At 29.3% G+C, this 11,981-nt stretch overlaps 1 protein-coding gene across 1 annotated transcript in view; it reads right to left on the bottom strand.

Moving 5' to 3' along the window:
- Nucleotides 1–11,981, bottom strand: part of LOC117168432 — a 41,165-nt gene that overhangs the window by 16,793 nt on the left and 12,391 nt on the right. Inside the window, exon 4 of the mRNA XM_033354077.1 lies at nucleotides 10,406–10,576. Within this exon, the coding sequence (XP_033209968.1) occupies nucleotides 10,406–10,576 (171 nt within the window). The remainder of the gene's footprint in view (nucleotides 1–10,405; nucleotides 10,577–11,981) is intronic.

Genomic DNA, 11,981 nt, shown 5'->3' with positions numbered 1-11,981 from the left:
GGGGGGGGGGGGGCTAACGAGCCCTATCAAAGAGGTTTAGGTGGTTCAAAGTTTTATAAAATAAATTTAAATAATTTATGTCTGGCCCCTGTATATAAATGAACGCGTCAGCTTTTTCTTGTTATTTTCAACTTCGTATTGGGTAATGTGTACGCGTTGTATTTACTAGTCTCCCTCCATGAGCGAAATATTGCGCACTTTTTTTCAAGTGATTCAGAGACTTAAGTTTCCTTAACTTTGTATCATTTGGTTTTTCACTGATAAAAATGGCCCATTGCGGGTTATAAAATCCGCTTTGCTTATGCGTGGAGAACGTGAGTCGATATTTAAGTCGCGACCGAAACAGAAGCGGTATAGAAATTTATTTTTTTAATTAAAATGAGGACTGCAATTATTATCTTTTTTGCTGTTTTGTGTGTGGCTCTCTTCATTGAAGATGTTGAAGCCTGCCCTGGACATAAGAGAGAAGTTAATGCAGGTTGTACGAAGCCTGATCAATGTTGCTCGGGAGTGTGCAGTGGTCCCACTTACGTAATACGCCCTCGTATCGGTAAACCAGGTAAGCACAGTCAAAGATATTTTTTGACTCAGTGATCTGACAAACAAGTAATAATCAAGGCACAATGTTTCGGTGAGCCTCAACCAACTTTAACCAAAAGATCCTTGAAGATAGATAAAATACAAAAAAAATTTCCCAAGGCAAATTTTTTTTCAAAAAGTTTCTATCAGAATTATCAGCTTTATTTTTTTATATTCTCATCATTTATGGTTGAAAAAATATTAGAATTGTCCGAAATTTTACACCGTTTTTCAACGGATCTCCACGTTTTGAGACCCTCTGAATCCTAATAGTACATTATGGAACAAGGGGCGAAAGGAGCAGATTTTTCTCACGGGTGGGTTTACTACCCGATCGACGAAATTTTTCCAGAGGGTGCGGTTTACTGCTCGAGCGAAGCTGAGGGAAAAATCTACTTTCGTCCCGTGTTGCATATAGTACTTTATTCCACCCTCGACCGTGGACACCTGTTGGCCCTGAAAAGCGGGTCCAAAGCATTTTTCTATTGCTTTGTTCGCACCTCGAATTCTGATCGACTAATTTTTACTTTCGCCCCGAAAATTTCACTTTCGCCCCGCATTTTTACTTTCGTTTCGAAAATTTTACTTTAGCCCCGCTAATTTTATTTTCACCCCACAAATTTTACTTTATCCCCGCTAATTTTACTTTCGCCCCGCTGATTTTACTTTTGCCCTGAGAATGTCCGTTCGTCCGTACACACGATAACTTTCGAAGAAATCAACGGACCAAATCGAGTTTTGGCACACTTTTTTGAGGTCCAGAAGAAAGGACGTGTTTGCTAACCAACCATTTTCGATATAAATTCAAAAAGTAAGGGCAATTTCAATTCTTTTTAGAATATTATTTTTAAGATTTAAAAATTCTATCTATGGCTATTCGTAGTACTTAGAAAGTCAAAAAATGTATCCTAATCACTTTTTTCGATAAAAAGAAAATTACCAGAGTTATAGCATTTATAAAATGTTAAAAATCAATCGAAAATCAAAATTTTAAGCCAAACAACGCACGATCTGAAAAAAGTGAAGAGAAGATAAATTTTGTTTTTTGAAAGCCCTACATGATTATCAAAACAGTCATTTAGATTTTCTTGAAAAATCGAAAATTCAAATTTTGTGGTCAAACTATACAAGATACGAAAAAAAAGAATTAACAAAAATTATGGTTCCAAGAAATATATACAAATTTGTTAATGATCACTTCTTGATAAAACGAGCAGTTTTTGTTTTATTTGTGAGAAATAACATTTAAAATAAAAAATATTAATTGGTTCTAAAATACGACACAAGTTAAGAAAAAGCTTAGTTAACAAAAATTGTGCCCCTAAAAAGCACCAATAAATTTGTAAATAATCACTTTATCGTGATTTTGGAGGACGCGTAATTTTGGTTTCAATCATAAGAATGAAATTAAAAATGAAAATGAAAAATTAAAAAAAAAATGAGATACAAATTTCTTATAATTTATTAATTTTTTTATATATTCATTATAGCTTTTGAAACACCCCACAAAATATCTTCTAACCATTTTTCAACAGGACTCGTCATTTTGTTGTTTTTTTCGAATGTTGTGTGCAAAAAATCGAAAATTCGAATTTTGAGTCAATAAGCGACGAAAAATACGGGGAAAAGCTTTTCAAGAATTTTCAGCGCGAGTATCACGATGAGAATGTGTGCCTTATTTAAATGTGTGTAACTTAAATGTGTAGCTAATGTGTACCTAAAGCCTACGTAGCTTTGAGCTACTTAATCTTTAAGTATAATTAATTAAGTCAAAAATTAAGAATATGAAGACGCATATAAATACTGAGATCTAAAAGAGATGCTTTTGATAAAGATTTATTCAAGCATTTCAACTGCAAAGAACAAATATACGAGTGTGAAGCGCAAGGTGTAAATATGTCCGAGCGCGAAGCGCGAGAGCCAACAGAGGTGTGCCCTAGGAGAGCTCAAACCTGCGAGCGATTATATCATTCATCATTAATCATTTAATTACAAAAGGAAAGATCCTTGAACTTGGATGATAATTATTGGATACTATTTTCTGTTGCCATAGAAGTGCTTTAAAATAATTTCCCAATGCAAAATTTCTTTCAGAATTATAAGCTTTTATTTTTGATGTATTTTTAATTTTTCAAATCGTGCCAGTGTCATTATTTAATCACAACCGGAAAGATTCTTGAAGTTGAATGAGTACTTTCAAACAATTTCCCAAATCAAATTTTTTTCCAAAAATGTCTTTCAGAATTATAAGCTTTTATTTTTTATGTATCTAACTTTATCAACTTAAAAATTTCCCGCAACAAAAATTCACTTCTGTTTTTTCTGTGAATATAAGTTGTTGATTCAACAATTATAATTTCAACAAAAATTGTGTAAAACTGTTTGGACTATATTTAATTTTTAGCAATCCCTGAGTAAACAATTTTTTTATTTCATTTTTGTTAATAATCAACATTTTTAATTAAAAAAGTGCTCCCACGATTATTTAGTTTTTTGCGCAAAATATGGACATACTATGTAAGAATAATATTCCCCAAAAAACGTTTTGCAATATATTTTTTAGGCTAAAGTTGGTTGACGCTTACCGTGGAATGTGACACAAATTAAATAAACTGTTTCATGCAATATAGAATCAAGTTTAGGTAAGGGGCCGTCTATAAACTACCTCCAAAATCGAAAGTAAGGTAGCTGCGTTTTCGCGTTTTCAAAATAAAATGAATGTAGTTACCGTATTGAACTTAATATGAATCTTTTTAAATTCCTAAAATTACATGTCAAAATATATTTCATTTTCAACTTTAATATGTGAATTTTAAACAAAAAAGTGAATTTTCAATCAAATATAGTTGAATTCTCAATTATAATGATGAATCCTCAAATTAAAAAAAAAAGCATTGTTTACCAAGTAGTTAAAAAATTTCATACAATTTGGTTACCTATAGAGCGGGCTGGTTGCGTTTATTTTCACACCAAAAGTCCAAATGTCAAAATCGATAAAAATGGATTTGATTTCATATACAGAGCAACCCGAACATGATTTTTGATACGCAATAACAAGAACGGACTTATAAGAACTTCATTCCATACTGCATGCAGCAGTCTAATAAGCGGAATACACTGATTTTTGGAAACATACTTCTTTTGTTAGAAGTTTTTTTTTGCAATTTAAACGAATTTACTTTTTTGAGTTTATGTTTTTAAAGTGATTTTTGGAAAAATTCTACTCTTCTTCAGCGGCTTTGTGTGCAATTCTCTTACACATATTGATTTTCTTGAAATTTATGTTTTTAAAGATTTTTTCCGAAAGACATTATTTTAGTGTAGAACACGTCTGTGACATGGTTAAGAAGTTAGTTGTTTGAAAAATTTCTTATCTTGCTTCTAGTATAATTTGTATAATTAAGCAAATAATGGTTATCTTATGTGTTAAGTTTTATTTTTTCCACAAATGAAAATTTAAAAATAATTTTTATTATTCAGATCTTATCAGTCAAATTCACATATTTGTCATCTTTGGTCTGACCATTTTAAATTATTATTACATAATGTGTACTTTAAGCTTGTCGCTTGCACTTTTTGTAACATGTCATTTTCAGAGACTGTGTACGCGGTGTAGAAAGAAATTAATTATTCCAATAGCGAAATGTGCCGAATAGACTCTTTGGAAAAGTACAAATTATTTTATTAGAATAGAAACAATTTTGATATATGAAATTAAAATTACCATCAATTGAACATTTTTTGGATAACAATTAAAAATACTGGTATTGAATAATGAAATGAAGGAATGAGAAAAACAACTAGATAAGAACCAATCCTGGAATTTTACAGGATTGTTTTGTTTTAAACCACTAACATGTATCGATAAATAGAGTTCTTAATTACTTGAAATGGTTCAAAACAGAAAATTGCGGAAAATTGATCCTTATCCAGTTGCTATAATCATGTTTTTAAATATGTTTTTAATTTCAGTACCTCCGATATCGATGCAATGCCGTCCAAAGAAAAACCCTCCTCAGTAACGTGACTGCGATGATTTTTCAAGATTTCTATGTCCCTAAATGACCGGAAAAAGTGCAATAATTCGGCATGACAATTTTTGTGCAACATGCGAAATTAATGAAAATTTGACTGCAATTGATAAATAAATTCAATGTATTAGTGTTTTATAGTCTCCATATAAAAAATTATGTTATATGTTAATTTAAACAAAAAAATACACATAATCTGCAAATATTATTCAGCCAAACAAAATTTATATTCTTATTTATTTAAATAAATGATTTCATTTACACCTGTAGTGGTCTTCTAAGTGTTTTTATTACTAAATAATAGTATGCAATGAACCAGCAGTTCCCAATTACGATAAAAGTGCGGGTAAAAAACAAAAAGGGACAAAACAGTGCAGTCGATACCGTTTTGTCAGTCGATGATGAAAAAATAATATCAATTTCAGACAAAATTGAAACAAAATATTTTACTATTATTAATATTCCCTATAATTTGATGCAGTAACATTGCATGATCATATATTATTGAATATTTTCGTTCAAATTATAACGAATTTATTGTAAATATTCCCTTGCCGGTCGATCATGATTATCTGATTGTCATTGATTAGTAAAACTTGATTTTGATTCTAATCCGCTCTTTGTCAGTGCAATTTTAGTTAAAATAATAATAAACCAGGATAATTTTTCTTTATTTTTGATGTTGTTTTAATCAATAATAATTTAACATACAGTCACTTGTATTGTTCTACATCAATATGTAACATTGCTCATGATGGTTTTTGAAACGGATCTACAGACGTAAACACTAAATATTTTTAGCATTTAGCATTGCTAAGAAAATTTCAATTTCTGTATAAACATATTTGACGAGATTGTAATTATGTGCAATCTGGCACATATACTCAAAATTAGACTGATCAGCTAAAAGAATTTTTTTCTAATAAAATTAGAAAGAAGACACAGAGGAGCGATGAAGTCGATAATTGTAATCCTCATTTCAATCGATAATTGACTAAACCTCTTCTGTTTCGGTCGCGGCATTCAATAAATAAAAAAAATAAATAAAAAAATTAGGATCGGCAAGGGCAAAATGAAAGATCACTATTTTTTCAGTTTACCCTTACTGATCTTAATTTTTGCATGCCAAATTACCCTCTGTATTTTTACCTGAAACACTTTTAATCCATTGTTTTTTCTGTGTTATATATGGACTCTTTCCCCATGCATAAGCAAAGTCGGCAGTATAAATCATCAAGGACAAGTTTTATCAGTAAAAATTAAACTGAAGTAAATCCAATTTTCTGAAACACGTAAGTCAAATTACGTCAAATCAATTCTAAAGTTAGCCAATAAAACAGACACACATACATGAGATGAAACTAAAGAGCGATAATTATGATGATAAAGAAGGAGAAATTTGCATTGAATACACATGCATCATTTCTTCATATCAAAAATGTTGAAGAAATTGTTTATTGGTTTGAAAATCGTTCAAAAAAGGATAAATTTAAAGGGGACAAATTAATAAAAAATTATTCGGATATCGAAAAAATGAAGCAGAATTTTTGTTTAGAAAGTAACTCGAATTCAAAACCAATACTTCTCTTACTAATATAAAAATTGATTTTACTAATTGTCATAGCTACAGAGTCTACTTAATAGTATAGTAATTCTTTCTGGTTGATACGTACGATTGTACGTTGAAGCTTGATTTTTCAAAATTCGTTTGGAAATTTTTTCATATTCAACGAAATTAAATCGGTCTGGAAAAGTAACTACCTATAAATTATTTTAAAAATATTTGAAATAAATAATTATTCTGTGAGTAGTTTCAAAATATCCTACAAAAAATATTACTCTAAACATTCGTTGTGTCATTAATTCCAAAAAATACTAACTTTTTACGATTTGGTGGAAAGAATGATACAAATTGAATTTGTTTAAAGAATTGCAAAATATGTTAAAAAAGAAATATTACTCTCGACATTCATTACCTATATCATTAAAAAATACATGGAACCTTGTCACTAATTGGTTAAAAATATATAATATTGAAAAAATATTTTTAAAAGTACCGTCTTCAGAATTAATTTTACATAAAACTGCAATTTTTCATTTTTCGAGGGGGGGGGGGTTAAAATAAAAAGTTGTTGGGAAAAATTATTCTTCGAACATTTCTTAAGAAGTTACTTAAGAAGCACATTTAAATAAATATGTTAATTTCAATAAACCGGGGGCTCAGGTGAATTTTAAGATATTAAAAAAAAAAATGGAATCTCTTTTTCCAGAAAACGAAAAAATCGGGGCGGAAGGTCCATCGACTAGTCTTGGCTTACGTCTTTTAGAGAGTTAGGTTTAGGGGATACCAGTACGAATAGAATAATGAAAACAAGAGAATCTGTTTTAAAGAAATATTTCTGTAGTATTTTTGTATTGGCAGCAATATTTAAAACGAATTTTATAATCAGCCCTTTTACCACTTGACATTTTTGAATTATAAAATGTCTTTTTAAAATATCGATGAATTTTGTTTTAATTTTTATAACTTTTTGCTGCAAAACTGTCTGATGATTAATTCTAATAATTGTGCACAATGTCTTTCGACAACTGATCACAAAGGCTTAAAATGTGAATATTCACTTGATACCGGAAGAGTTATATCCCAATAAAATTTCAATGTGTTAAAAAAGTATAAAATATAGGATAAGACTAATATAATGCATGTGGTGCAATTGTTATCTTAAAAATCACTGTTTCAGCTTTAGTTTATTATGTTATACATTCCTCCCTTGCACAGAATTGATCAATATCACTTAAAAATTTTTTACCCACTTTTTACTGATTTCCCCTATTTATGTTTGTTTTCCCTGATAAAGATTGGTTTTGATGGTTTATAATACCGTTTTTGCTTAAGCATTGGGGAAAAAGAGGTGTTCTAAAGACGCGGCCGAAGCAGAAGAGGTTTAGTTAATTATTGATTAAAATGTGTGTTGCAAAAATTGCCCTCTTTGCCCTTCTATGTGCGACTTTTCTCATTAAAGCTGGTGATGTATATTGATTATTTTTGGACAGAATTGAGATTTGCTTGAAACATGATTAGATGGAACTAAAATATAATGGAGATCAAGAATTGGTAATAAAAAAATTCAGTCGAGACGAGACGATCATCTCGATTGCGTGATCGTTCGTCTCGATTTGGTGAGTGCTGTGTTCCAGGTTTTAATTTAATCTGACGAGATTTTGGAAAAAATTTAAACGCTCGTTATGCATCACTAATTGGAGCTATTGACGCAAAACTAAGAAGCAGTATATTTGGATGTTCAGAGAACTTTCAGTGTTGCTCGGACGCATGCGACAAAAATATAAGTCGAGACATATTCATGAATACTTCCATTTTAAAAGTTTTGAACTAATTATTTACAAAATAGAAATTATGTGACTAGAAGAAAGACATGTTTGATGTATTGAAATGAGATTATCATCGTGAGCATATTTTGAAACAATAGTGCCAAATACTGGTGTTGAATAATAAACTAAAAAAGCCTAAATTGTTCCAGAAGGTTGCGGAAACTTTAGAAATTTGACGAAAATAAATAAATGCACAATAAAATTTATGTGTAGATTGTGAAATGTGGTAATTATTACTATTCCAAAATTCCAAATCTGATCAACGACATTGTTTGACTTATATAGGTCTTTAGGGTACTTATAATTTATGAGCACATAAGCTGAGTGTCCATTTTTTAAAATGAAGAACGTAATATACGTACTTGTGTAATGGATAACTGAAGTAAAATTGATTACTTTTTCGTGTGCGTAGTTGGCAATAATCGAGATGACGCCTATTATTTATTCATATTTGTTAGCATTTTTCAAAAACTTGTTTATAGAAAATTAAAATTTAGAAATAGACGATTTATTTATTACGTAAGAATGATTTTTGAAATTGTAGACCCCTTCTTGCCCAAGACTTTATATTATTTATTATTTACTCAATATATCAACAATATATTAAATATTTCCAATTAAACGAGATTTCAAAAGATTTGAAAGATTTTCAGTGATTTGAAAATATTTCAACAAATTTTAAGGGGTTTTAAGGTATTTTAAAGGAATGCAAACTATGACAAAGAATTACAACATTTTAATGGAATTTAAGAAGATTTTCAAATATTTGTTACATATATAATGAGTTTTCAGAGGATTTCAAAAGATTTCAGAGCATTGCAACAGTTTTATGGTATTTAAAACCACTCTAACGGATTACGAGTTACGAGAGGTTTCACACATTAAAAATAATTTAAAAAGATTCCAAGAGTTTGAAGAAAATAGTACAATTTCAGACAGAATATAATTTTTTTCGGAGGATTTTACAAGATTTTAAGGGACTTCAAAAAGTTTACTAAGATTGCAAAACATTTTACGACGCATGAATTACAATGGATTTTAAGGGAATTCAAGTAATTTAAAGAGATTTCGAGATATTACAAAAGAAGTCAAGGCATTTTAAAAAGTATGAAAGAGACACCGTAGTGTTTTACCAAATTTTGAAGATGTCAGGCGATTTTAGTAATATTTTGAAGATTTTAACAAATTTCACAAGATTTCAAAAGATTTAACGAGGTTTTGAAAGATATGAAAAGATTTCAAAGGATTTTAAAAAGTTTTTACGAATTTTTTAGAGATTTAAAGGACTTTTGATGATTTCACAGGGTGTCAAAGGATTTTAAAATATGTCAAAGATTCAAAAGTATATATCAACGTACTTCAGAATATTTCTTCGAATTTTAACAGATTTAATAAAACTCCAAAGAATTCGTTAAAATTATAAAGTATTTTGAGTAATTTTATTAGATTTTAAGGGATTTTAAGACATTCAGATAGATTTCCACGAGTTTGAAAGATTTCAATCAGGTTTAAAGAGATTTAAAAAATAAACAAATAAAAAGATATCGTAATATTTCGAATAATTTTAAGAAAGCTTAAGGATTTTTACCGGATTTAGAAATTTTAAGGGATTTTTATGAGATTTCAACAGATTTCACGAAATTTCCCCAAATTTTGAAGGACTTCTACAGTTTTCCAAAATTTCCAGGAGTTTCAAGGGAGCTGGACATTTTAAAAGGGATTTTTAGAGATTATGCACAATATCCATGAAATTTAATGGATTTGAAGGAATTTTCACATTAAGAAAAAAATTTAAAAGGATTTACACAATTTTCAATGGAATTCATGGGATTTCATTCAAGGTTTAAAGAATGGTTGACTTCCTGAAGCTATATATTTAATAGACATACGCAATATGAAATATTAAATAATAAAAAGAAATAAAGTAAATAATGATATAACGTGTATGATAATGTAAAAAGTAATTTCAAGAGCCAGAGCAGGTTTCAATTAACATCTTTTAAAAAATAATTAGAAAGAGCTATTTTACGTAATTAATGGACGCTCTCAAAGGACTAAACTAAAAATCCATACCGAGAATTAAAGTTTAAATGCTACAACAATTTAGAAAGAAAATAAATCTGAAAAAATTAAAAGTTAAAAAGAATTCAAATAAATTGTGAATTTTTGAAAAGTTTTGTAAGAATGAGAATAAAGGAAAGTGTAACGTTTATTAGATTTAATTTATTTTATTATTTGTCTCTTATATTTTTTCCCTCTTTCCGTTACTTTTTTGATAATAGAAACTGCGAACGCTGGTGATTGATAATAATTGAATAATCGAATCTTAAAATGTATTCTTAAAGTTTTTTTTAGTACAAAGACAATTATTTCAAATGATATGCAGAATTTAAAGAGGTACCTACCGTGAATATCATTCACGCAGATGTGAAGATCCTCTCGAAATACCGGAACTTCAACATTGCACTGGCAAGTGCAGGAGTCGTCAGGAATATAAAGTCCAGCAGTGGCAGGATTGCGAAAAAAGGGACTTGCTGTTCCACTACTAAGAACAGCACACGCCTTTTCGCAAGAACCTGTCAAAATAAATATTTAAACATTTCAGTACACCTTCATTTTTGAACTAATTTGTTTACAGAAAATTTTAAAAAGGACTAATAACAATCATACTACACGGAGAATATCTTTGTTTGAAAAATTACAAAAATAGGGTAGAATGGAGGAAAGGTGATACTTTATTTATTTTAATACAGCCATAGTATATTATATAATTTTAGTTTGACATTTTCTTATTAGAAAATAGAAAGTATTAATATTTTCAAAAGTAAAATCTTAGGTGGGAAAAATTAGATAGAGGAATTAAAATATACGAATTTTTTTAGCCAAGTAGTTTCATCTTAATCCAAAATTATGAATTTTGAACAAAATACGTAATTTATTAAATAGAAAAGTTCAATTTCCAATTTAAAACATATATTTTTCGGCAAAAGACGAAGTACCAACTAAAATAATTAAACTTTAACAAAAGAAATTAATTTAAAAAAATGAGTTTAACATTTAACCAATGAATTGAATTCTCGAACAAAAGTTGATTTTTTAGGTAAGAAGATTAATTTTTCATACAAAAAATATGACTTACCAACACAATACATGAATTTCTAACCAATACCTAAATTTTTAACTAAAAAATATGAATTTTGAACCAAAACGATGAAGTAGTTCATTTTTCAACCACGTAGTGGAATTTTTTACAGGAAAAGGATTTGTAACAATAAAGTTGCATTTTCAACGAAATAATTAGATTTTTAACCTAATAATAGTAGTAGACTTTTCAACAACAACAAAATTGTAACCACGAATGGTTGAATTTTACTATTGGGTGGTATTAATTCAGTTGAAATTTAGGCGAAAAAAGAGAAAAAGAGGAAGCTTCTTGAAACATAGAAAAAAAAGTCATAAAAAGGGTAAAAGCATTTTTGGACGGCCCAAAATCTGCTTAGTTAATCTACCGTCTAAATTATTCGCGCCCTTGTAGAGGAAGCTTTGTAATTAAGTAAATTTTCAAAGCTTTTTTTTGACATATTTCGACATAATTGGACCCTAGGAGGTAGAAAGTACAATTTGTAAAAATGTACGTGTTTAACTTTTTTCTACTTAGCATATCTCGAAAAGTAACAGAGCCTTGAGAAACCGCTCAAACTATTGTTGAAACTTTAATGACCTAACAGTACTGATTTATAAAGGTTTAAGAAAATTATTGATTTTCTTTATATGAGAAAATTTTTTAAATATTTAAAATAAAACAAATCCATCGATCGACCTATTGTTGAATCTTTTATGACCTACCGGTACCGAGGTACGAAGTGAAAAGAATGGTGTATGTATGTTTGTTCGGGTCTTCGAGAGTCCTACGTTTAATGACCTCTTATTAACCAGCAATACCGATTTATACAATTTTAACACCCCCCCCCCACACACACA

The sequence above is a fragment of the Belonocnema kinseyi genome, chromosome 2 (assembly GCF_010883055.1).
Source record: "Belonocnema kinseyi isolate 2016_QV_RU_SX_M_011 chromosome 2, B_treatae_v1, whole genome shotgun sequence".
In the NCBI taxonomy this organism is placed as follows: Eukaryota; Metazoa; Arthropoda; class Insecta; order Hymenoptera; family Cynipidae; genus Belonocnema; species Belonocnema kinseyi.
The sequence above is the reverse complement of the archived record's forward strand: the minus strand, read 5'-3'. Positions and strand labels throughout refer to the sequence as shown.